The sequence below is a fragment of the Salmo trutta genome, chromosome 35, assembly GCF_901001165.1.
Source record: "Salmo trutta chromosome 35, fSalTru1.1, whole genome shotgun sequence".
Lineage (NCBI taxonomy): Eukaryota > Metazoa > Chordata > Actinopteri > Salmoniformes > Salmonidae > Salmo > Salmo trutta.
The window spans coordinates 22,908,205-22,919,090 of record NC_042991.1 but is presented as its reverse complement, the minus strand read 5'-3'; the positions used below and the strand labels follow the sequence as shown (position 1 = coordinate 22,919,090).

General features: G+C 41.4%; 3 protein-coding genes across 3 annotated transcripts; all 3 read right to left on the bottom strand.

The window, feature by feature from the left end:
- Positions 1-2,035: 2,035 nt before the first annotated feature.
- On the bottom strand, positions 2,036-3,181 carry LOC115174406 (trace amine-associated receptor 13c-like). The gene has a single exon (XM_029732917.1). It carries the CDS (start codon positions 3,068-3,070, stop codon positions 2,036-2,038), a length of 1,035 nt encoding a protein of 344 aa, XP_029588777.1. The 5' UTR covers positions 3,071-3,181.
- A 4,735-nt stretch (positions 3,182-7,916) lies between these two features.
- On the bottom strand, positions 7,917-9,099 carry LOC115174363 (trace amine-associated receptor 13c-like). Its single transcript, XM_029732891.1, has one exon. The coding sequence runs from the start codon at positions 8,986-8,988 to the stop codon at positions 7,954-7,956; it is 1,035 nt and encodes a 344-aa protein (XP_029588751.1). The 5' UTR covers positions 8,989-9,099; the 3' UTR covers positions 7,917-7,953.
- A 379-nt stretch (positions 9,100-9,478) lies between these two features.
- LOC115174364 (trace amine-associated receptor 1-like) lies at positions 9,479-10,678 on the bottom strand. Its single transcript, XM_029732892.1, has one exon. The coding sequence runs from the start codon at positions 10,565-10,567 to the stop codon at positions 9,530-9,532; it is 1,038 nt and encodes a 345-aa protein (XP_029588752.1). The 5' UTR covers positions 10,568-10,678; the 3' UTR covers positions 9,479-9,529.
- Between the last annotated feature and the right edge of the window lie 208 nt (positions 10,679-10,886).

Here is a 10,886-nt window from a genome sequence, read left to right as displayed (position 1 = left end):
GCCAAAGAGTTCAATCTTGGTTTCATCAGACCAGAGAATCTTGTTTCTTATGGTCTGTGAGTCCTTTAGGTGCCTTTTGGCAAACTCCAAGCAGGCTGTAATGGCCTTTTACTGAGGAGTGGCTTGTGCCTGGTCACGCTACCATAAAAGCCTGATTTGTGGAGTGCTGCAGAGATGGTTGTCCTTCTGGAAGGTTCTCCCATCTACACAGAGGAACTCTGGAGCTCTGTCAGAGTGACCATCAGGTTCTTGGTCACCTCCCTGACCAAGGCCCTTCTCCCCCAATTGCTCAGCTCTAGGAAGAGTCTTGGTGGTTCCAAACGTCAAACCTCCTCCCTTTAAGAATGATGGAGGCCACTGTGTTCTTGGGGACCTTCAATGCTGCATTAATGTTTTGGTACCCTTCCCCAGGTCTGTGCCTTGACACAATCTTGTCTCAGAGCTCTACAGACAATTCCTTCGACCTCATGGCTTGGTTTTTGTTCCGACATCCACTGTCAACTGTAGGACCTTATATGAACCCGTGTGTGCCTTTCCAAATCATGTCCAATCAATTTAATTTACCACAGGTGGACTCCAGTCAAGCTGTAGAAACATCTCAAGGATGATCAATGGAAACAGGATGCACATGAGCTCAATTTTGAGTCTCATAGCAAAGGGTCTGAATACTTATGAAAATAAGCTATTACTGTTTTTCATTTTGTATAAATTAGCAAACATTTCTGAAACTTGTTTTCGCTTTGTCATTATTATTGTCATAATTTTTTTTTTACCGTTATTTTACCAGGTAAGTTGACTGAGAACACATTCTCATTTACAGCAACGACCTGGGGAATAGTTACAGGGGAGAGGAGGGGAAAGGAGGAATCAATTGTAGAATGAGGCTGTAATGTATTAACATTTGGAAAAAGTGTGGGGGGGTCAGAATACTTTCTGAATAGACTATGTATTTTTGTATGTATCTATGAATGTACTAGATATGGGAGTGGAGAGGCTACAGTAACTCATTAGTGAATATTGCTGGATTTGCTGTTGATAGGTCTACTGCAGTCTCCCCCATGTTCAAGTAAAATGTTATAAAATTGCTTTTGAATCCTATAACCCTGTGGCTGATGGTTTAAAAAAGGACTAACAGCAAGGAAAATATGTGTCACACTTATTTGTCTGTAACCGTTTTGGACATATTTATTTTAACAATTGTAATATTGAACAACAGGTTTGAGATATATTTCCAGAAATGATCATTCTAAACCCCTTCCTGAACCAACTGTAAAATAATGCATACACGATGGGATTCATAGTTCAATTCAAATATCCAATCCATATAAATGTTACAGACTAAACTGGTGGGGTAAAGTAACTATTAAAGGGATCAATGCAGTAGGAGACTGTTGGAGATAAAAGGGTGTCCAGAATTATAGAAATACCCCCATAATGATAGCAAGTGTTTTGGTGGCCTTTCTCTGGGATTTGCCTACAGAGTTCGGATTGGTTGTACCATAAATTGAGGGTGCCTTTCTCTGTGCTATAAGGAAAATCTTAAGGTAGACGCTAATCATCCCTACTCCTGGGATGTAGAATGAGATCACTGAAAACGCAGTAATCAATACTTGTGATCAAATTTCCAATGGGCTCGAACCGGGTACCTGCTGTTTAGTTCAACATCAGCCATTAGACCAAAAACAGTTTAGCTCAACACCAGCCATTATATCAATGATGATTGAGTTAAAATAAAATCTAATGATTCATTTTATGTTCTTTATGAAAATGTATTCTAAGGTAGGCCTATGCTACATTCAAAATACAATAAAATGTAAATTAAAGACATAGAAAGGATTTATCAGTTAAACACAGTTACACGAAAAAGACCTGGCAAGTATTGACAGCAGTAGAATGTGCAGAAGAGGTTTTGTCAAATGCTTCTCTTCATTTGCCTCCTTGAACACATTATCCACGTCATTGTTTAGGTTATAAAAGTTAAGTGCATACTGTCCACACACAGTTTTGCATTATATTAATGTAGCTTTACAACAGATCATGTAGTAGCAAATACATTTATATAGGAAGAATTTCTATTGAATATTTTCAATGTGACAATGAGATTAAGACATTTTCGAAACCAAGGATAAAACAGTGCATAGATGATTGGATTTGCAGTAGAATTAAAGTAACCCAGCCAGATAAACACTTCAAAGAGAATAGGTGGTGTGCTAAAGTTTGTGTATGGATCAACTATGGAATTAACAAAGAAAGGCAGCCAGCAAAAGATAAAAACACCCACCACAATGCCTAAAGTTTTAGCTGCTTTTCGCTCTGACCGTTGAGACACCACACCTCTACCTCCCTCATTGGAATTCTTTTGGCTGTCTTCAATCTTCCTTAGATGTTCTTTTGCCACCAAAAATATTTTGGTATACAAACCCACCATTACAGAGCATGGAAAGAAAAAGGCTATCAATGTGTCTAGGGCGCCCCACAGAGCATTAAAGACAAGATTACAACTTCCCAGGCAGTATATGGATGCAATGAATTCATCCAGTCCTCTTACATTTGCTTTTGAATATAATAGGCAATAGGAGTACAATGCAGCAACGGCCCAACTGGCAAGAACCATGAGCCATGCAATTGGTATAGTAATCTTGGTGGAATAGCGAAGTGGATTGCACACAGCCTCATATCGATCTATGGCTATGAATACCAGGTGGAAAATTGAAACAGATGTGAGGAACATATCAAAACTAGAATGCAGCAAACAAAAAGCATCTCCAAAGTACCAGCAGCCCTCCACAGCCCTCATTGTACTAAAAGGCATCACAGTCACTCCAAGCAGCAGGTCTGCAACTGCCAAAGACATTATAAGCATGTTAGTTGGCGTGTGGAGCTGTTTTATGTGAGCAATGGAGATAATGACCACACCGTTCCCTAGAATTGTGACCAGCATACCTGAAACAAACAAAAAGTATAAAGCAATTTGAACCCCTCCACTGAAAATGTCTCTGGTGCAGGAGGCATTTGATTCTGGGTAACAGAACAGCTTTGGATCCAGATGTTGATGAGATGAGATATCCATTGCCAAAAACAAAAAGATATTCAAGTTAGAGCTGATCACTTGCTACTGTAGTCACAGGTGCAGGTGTGTCAGTGGTGCTGAATCCAGCACAGTCTTCTTAGAAGAATGACAGAGTTTATATACTGTATTGGACATATTTTGGGCACACCCCTTTCCCAGCTACCAGCCAGTTATAATAGGTTACATGATTTACATCTGTGTATATTATACACTGCTCAAAAAAATAAAGGGAACACTTAAACAACACATCCTAGATCTGAATGAAATAAATAATCTTATTAAATACTTTTTTCTTTACATAGCTGAATGTGCTGACAACAAAATCACACAAAAATAATCAATGGAAATCCAATTTATCAACCCATGGAGATCTGGATTTGGAGTCACACTCAAAATTAAAGTGGAAAACCACACTACAGGCTGATCCAACTTTGATGTAATGTCCTTAAAACAAGTCAAAATGAGGCTCAGTAGTGTGTGTGGCCTCCACGTGCCTGTATGACCTCCCTACAACGCCTGGGCAAGCTCCTGATGAGGTGGCGGATGGTCTCCTGAGGGATTTCCTCCCAGACCTGGACTAAAGCATCCGCCAACTCCTGGACAGTCTGTGGTGCAACGTGGCGTTGGTGGATGGAGCGAGACATGATGTCCCAGATGTGCTCAATTGGATTCAGGTCTGGGGAACGGGCGGGCCAGTCCATAGCATCAATGCCTTCCTCTTGCAGGAACTGCTGACACACTCCAGCCACATGAGGTCTAGCACTGTCTTGTATTAGGAGGAACCCAGGGCCAACCGCACCAGCATATGGTCTCACAAGGGGTCTGAGGATCTCATCTCGGTACCTAATGGCAGTCAGGCTACCTCTGGCGAGCACATGGAGGGCTGTGCGGCCCCCCAAAGAAATGCCACCCCACACCATGACTGACCCACCGCCAAACCGGTCATGCTGGAGGATGTTGCAGGCAGCAGAACGTTGACACATCTTTCACATCAGACTCTGTCACATCTGTCACGTGCTCAGTGTGAACCTGCTTTCATCTGTGAAGAGCACAGGGCGCCAGTGGCGAATTTGCCAATCTTGGTGTTCTCTGGCAAATGCCAAACGTCCTGCACGGTGTTGGGCTGTAAGCACAACCCCCACCTGTGGACGTCGGGCCCTCATACCACCCCCATGGAGTCTGTTTCTGACCGTTTGAGCAGACACATGCACATTTGTGGCCTGCTGGAGGTCATTTTGCAGGGCTCTGGCAGTGCTCCTCCTGCTCCTCCTTGCACAAAGGCAGAGGAGCGGTCCTGCTGCTGGGTTGTTGCCCTCCTACGGCCTCATCCACGTCTCCTGATGTACTGGCCTGTCTCCTGGTAGCGCCTCCATGCTCTGGACACTACGCTGACAGACACAGCAAACCTTCTTGCCACAGCTCGCATTGATGTGCCATCCTGGATGAGCTGCACTACCTGAGCCACTTGTGTGGGTTGTAGACTCCGTCTCATGCTACCACTAGAGTGAAAGCACCGCCAGCATTCAAAAGTGACAAAAACATCAGCCAGGAAGCATAGGAACTGAGACGTGGTCTGTGGTCACCACCTGCTGAACCACTCCTTTATTGGGGGTGTCTTGCTTATTGCCTATAATTTCCACCTGTTGTCTATTCCATTTGAACAACAGCATGTGAAATGTGTTGTCAATCAGTGTTGCTTCCTAAGTTGACAGTTTGATTTCACAGAAGTGTGATTGACTTGGAGTTACATTGTGTTGTTTAAGTGTTCCCTTTATTTTTTTGAGCAGTGTATGTGTATTTTCAAGTAATGTACACCAACAGTATGATAGTGTACTAAGATAATGATGTCATGAGCTCCAAGTTCATTTGGGCCACACAACAGACTTACTGTTCCAGCAATAGGCACGAGGAGGAGACAAAGAACACTATTCAACAAGGTGACAGGCACAAGTATCATAAGCATTGAAACACATTTATTTCAGGCAAGCAGCTTTATATGAAACAGGTTAAAAGCAGCGTCTGTTACATTTTCACTCAAGCTTTATAACTTTTAGTTGCATAACTGTCACATGTTACATCCCATCATAATTCATATATTTATTTGAACACATCATACAATGTCAACTGAAACTTTACTCAGAATACAATCTAAATCTACAAGAACCTCTGCGAAAGATGTGACCACTGATGATGATTCTCAAAGCCCTCGTGAACCAAGGCCCTTCTCCCCCAATTGTTCAGCTCTAGGAAGAGTCTTGGTGGTTCCAAACTTCCTCCCTTTAAGAATGATGGAGGCCACTGTGTTCTTGGGGGCCTTCAATGCTGCAGTAATGGTTTGGTACCCTTCCCCAGGTCTGTGCCTCGACACAATCCTATCTCAGAGCTCTACGGACAACTCCTTCGACCTCATGGCTTGGTTTTTGCTCTGACATCCACTGTCAACCGTAGGACCTTATATAGACAGGTGTGTGCCTTTCCAGATCATGTCCAATCAATTGAATTTACTACAGGTGGACTCCAATCAAGTTGTAGAAACATCGAAAGGATGATCAATGGAAACAGGATGCACATGAGCTCAATTTTGAGTCTCATAGCAAAGGGTCTGAATACTTATGAAAATAAGCTTTTTCTGTTTTTCATTTTCTATAAATTAGTAAACATTTCTGAAACTTGTTTTCGCTTTGTCGTTATGGAGTATTGTGTGTAGATGATGAGGATTTAAAAAAAAAATCAATTGTTGAATAAGACTGTAATGTAACAACATTTGGAAAAAGTGTGGGGGGGTCTGAATACTTTCTGAATATTCTATGTATTTATGTATGTATGTATGTATGTATGTATGTATGTATGTATGTATGTATGTATGTATGTATGTATGTATGTATGTATGTATGTATGTATGTATGTATGTATGTATGTATGTATGTATGTATGTATGTACTAGATATGGGAGTGGAGAGGCTACAGAAACTCATTAGTGAATATTGCTGGATTTGCTGTTGATAGGTCTACTGCAGTCTCCCCCATGTTCAAGTAAAATGTTATAAAATTGCTTTTGAATCCCATAACCCTGTGGCTGATGGTTTAAAAAAAGGACTAACAGCAAGGACAATATTTGTCACACTTATTTGTCTACCGGTTTTGGACATATTTATTTTAACAATTGTAATATTGTTAGGACCATGCCCTAGGACCATGCCTCAGGACTACCTGGCTTGATGACTCCTTGCTGTCTCCAGTTCACTTGGCCGTGCTGCTGCTCCAGTTCCAACTGTTCTGCCTGCGGCTATGGAACCCTGACCTGTTCACCGGACGTGCTACCTGTCCCAGACCTGCTGTCCCAGACCTGCTGTCCCAGACCTGCTGTCCCAGACCTGCTGTCCCAGACCTTCTGTCCCAGACCTGCTGTCCCAGACCTGCTGGAACCCTGACCTGTTCACCGGACGTGCTACCTGTCCCAGACCTGCTGTTTTCAACTCTCTAGAGACAGCAGGAGCGGTAGAGATACTCTCAAAGATTGGCTATGAAAAAGCCAACTGACACTTACTCTTATGTTACTGACTTGTTGCACCCTCGACAACTACTATGATTATGATTATTTGACCATGCTGGTCATTTATGAACATTTGAACATCTTGGCCATGTGCTGTTATAATCTCCACCCGGCACAGCCAGAAGAGGACTGGCCACCCCTCATTGCCTGGTTCCTCTCTAGGTTTCCTCCTAGGTTTTAGCCTTTCTAGGGAGTTTTTCCTAGCCACCGTGCTTCTACACCTGCATTGCTTGCTATTTGAGGTTTTAGGCTGGGTTTCTGTACAGCACTTTGAGATATCAGCTGATGTAAGAAGGGCTATATAAATACATTTGATTTGATTTGATTTAATATTGAACAACAGGTTTGAAATATATTTCCAGAAATTATCATTCTAAACCCCTTCCTGAACCAACTGTAAAATAATGCATACACGGTGGGATTCATAGTTCAATTCAAATATCCAATCCATATAAATGTTACAGACTAAACTGGTGGGGTAAAGTAACTATTAAAGCGATCAATGCAGTAGGAGACTGTTGGAGATAAAAGGGTGTCCAGAATTATAGAAATACCCCCATAATGATAGCAAGTGTTTTGGTGGCCTTTCTCTGTGATTTGCCTACAAAGTTCTGATTGGTTGTACCATGAATTGAGGGTGCCTTTCTCTGTGCTTTAAGGAAAATCTTAAGGTAGACGCTAATCATCCCTACTCCTGGGATGGAGAATGAGATCACTGAAGACACAGTACTCAATACTTGTGAAACAAAAGAACCACACAGGCAACATATTTATAGGAAAACATCCAATTCCCCAAATATTGCACTCTGCTTCCTGATCTGCATTTCATGCTTTTCAGTCACATGATCCACTCTATGCTCTGCTTTACAGCAAGATCAAATTTCAAACGGGCTCGAACCGGGTACCTGCTGTTTAGTTCAACATCAGCCATTAGACCAAAAAACAGTTTAGTTCAACATCAGCCATTAGACCAAAAAACAGTTTAGCTCAACACCAGCCATTAGATCAATGATGATTGAGTTAAAATAAAATCTAATGATACATTTTATGTTCTTTATGAAAATGTATTCTAAGGTAGGCCTATGCTACATTCAAAATACAATAAAATGTAAATTAAAGACATAGAAAGGATTTATCAGTTAAACACAGTTACATGAAAAAGACCTGGCAAGTATTGACAGCAGTAGAATGTGCAGAAGAGGTTTTGTCAAATGCTTCTCTTCATTTGCCTCCTTGAACACATTATCCACGTCATTGTTTAGGTTTTAAAAGTTAAGTGCATACTGTTCACACACAGTTTTGCATTATATTAATGTAGCTTTACAACAGATCATGTAGTAGCAAATACATTTATATAGGAAGAATTTCTATTGAATATTTTCAATGTGACAATGAGATTAAGACATTTTCGAAACCAAGGATAAAACAGTGCATAGATGATTGGATTTGCAGTAGAATTAAAGTAACCCAGCCAGATAAACACTTCAAAGAGAAAAGGTGGTGTGCTAAAGTTTGTGTATGGATCAACTATGGAATTAACAAAGAAAGGCAGCCAGCAAAAGATAAAAACACCCACCACAATGCCTAAAGTTTTAGCTGCTTTTCGCTCTGACCGTTGAGACACCACACCTCTACCTCCCTCATTGGAATTCTTTTGGCTGTCTTCAATCTTCCTTAGATGTTCTTTTGCCACCAAAAATATTTTGGTATACAAACCCACCATTACAGAGCATGGAAAGAAAAAGGCTATCAATGTGTCTAGGGCGCCCCACAGAGCATTAAAGACAAGATTACAACTTCCCAGGCAGTATATGGATGCAATGAATTCATCCAGTCCTCTTACATTTGCTTTTGAATATAATAGGCAATAGGAGTACAATGCAGCAACGGCCCAACTGGCAAGAACCATGAGCCATGCAATTGGTATAGTAATCTTGGTGGAATAGCGAAGTGGATTGCACACAGCTTCATATCGATCTATGGCTATGAATACCAGGTGGAAAATTGAAACAGATGTGAGGAACATATCAAAACTAGAATGCAGCAAACAAAAAGCATCTCCAAAGTACCAGCAACCCTCCACAGCCCTCATTGTACTAAAAGGCATCACAGTCACTCCAAGCAGCAGGTCTGCAACTGCCAAAGACATTATAAGCATGTTAGTTGGCGTGTGGAGCTGTTTTATGTGAGCAATGGAGATAATGACCACACCGTTCCCTAGAATTGTGACCAGCATACCTGAAACAAACAAAAAGTATAAAGCAATTTGAACCCCTCCACTGAAAATGTCTCTGGTGCAGGAGGCATTTGATTCTGGGTAACAGAACAGCTTTGGATCCAGATGTTGATGAGATGAGATATCCATTGCCAAAAACAAAAAGACATTCAAGTTAGAGCTGATCACTTGCTACTGTAGTCACAGGTGCAGGTGTGTCAGTGGTGCTGAATCCAGCACAGTCTTCTTAGAAGAATGACAGAGTTTATATACTGTATTGGACATATTTTGGGCACACCCCTTTCCCAGCTACCAGCCAGTTATAATAGGTTACATGATTTACATCTGTTTATATTATATGTGTATGTTCAAGTAATGTACACCAGCAGTATGATAGTGTACTAAGATAATGATGTCATGAGCTCCAAGTTCATTTGGGCCACACAACAGACTTACAGTTCCATTAATAGGCACGAGGAGGAGACAAAGAACAATATTCAACAAGGTGACAGGCACAAGTATCACAAGCATTGAAACACATTTATTTCAGGCAAGCAGCTTTATATGAAAGAGGTTAAAAGCAGCTTCTGTTACATTTTCACTCAAGCTTTATAACTTTGAGTTGCATGTTACATCCCATCATAATTCATATATTTATTTGAACACACATCATACAACGTCAACTGAAACTTCACTCAGAATACAATCTAAATCTACAAGAACCTCTGTGAAAGATGTGACCACTGATGATGATTCTCAAAGCCCTCCTGAACCAAGTGTAAAAGAAAGCATAGACAATAGGGTTAAAAGCAGAGTTCAAATATCCAAACCAAACCAAAGTATCCCCCAACAGCGGGGGGATGGAGTACTGTATGAAAGGGTCAATGATGAGGCACAAAGAAAAGGGACTCCAGCAGATTAGAAACACTCCCACTACTATTGCAAGAATATTTGCCCCTCGTCTCTCTCTACGTCCAGAGTCTGCCTCTTTAAACTGACGAGATACATCTTTAATGGACCTGGCCTGAGCCCTGGCAACCCAATATATCTTGGAATATATACAAATCAAGATCATGCCTGGGATGTAAAAACTGAAGGAAGATGCTACTAAAGCCGCCACTGGACTAAAGAACACCTGACAGCCTCCAATGCACTTGACATGTGTTTCATAGAAATCCTCCCTGCCTTTCAGATTGATCTCAGGGAAGATCATTCCATAAGCAAAAATGGCAGGGACCAGCCAACTGCTGGTGATCATGATCAATACAGTGTTATTGGTGATGATTAGTCTGTACGACAGTGGCCTGCAGACAGCAAAGTAACGGTCAATGGAGATGAAGGATAGATGGAAGATGGAGGCTGTGCTCAGCATAATATCAGTGCTGGTGTGGAGCTTACACAGAAACCCTCCTAGGTACCAACAGCCCTGGACAGAGCGCACAGCGCTGCATGGCATTACAAACACTCCCAGAAGGAGGTCACACACAGCCAGGGAAACGAGCAGTTGGTTTACGGAGGTTTGGAGCTGCTTGAAGTGTGCAATGGAGGTGATGACCAGAAGGTTCCCAATAACAGTCACCAGTATGGCCAACACCATCGATGTGAACATCGGAACCTGAACGCTCAGGGGTCGAGTAAACCTCACACACGATCCACTCAAAGACTCGTAGCAGAAAAGAGTCTGTGATTTCACAGTGCTGTTGAGGTTCGAAGTATTTGAGAAGTCCATTCCACCTGGTGTTTTAGGCCTAGAGACAAGGAACAATTTGATCACAGCTTTGAATGTGTAATTATGGCCACCTGAGGGAAATTTGGCTCTTGTAATACATTCCCATATAAATAATAAGCAATACTGACTTCATGAAATAATTACACATTTAATAAACACAGTTTTTATCAAACTTTTATACTCTATATTTATAGTTTGTGAATGTAATTGTGGAACTTGAACAGCTACTTCCATGCGTGTCTAGTATCATCAACATTTTCACACACCATAAGTTAATGAAGGAAAATCATGAAAGCATCAAATAGTCATATGTGGTTCT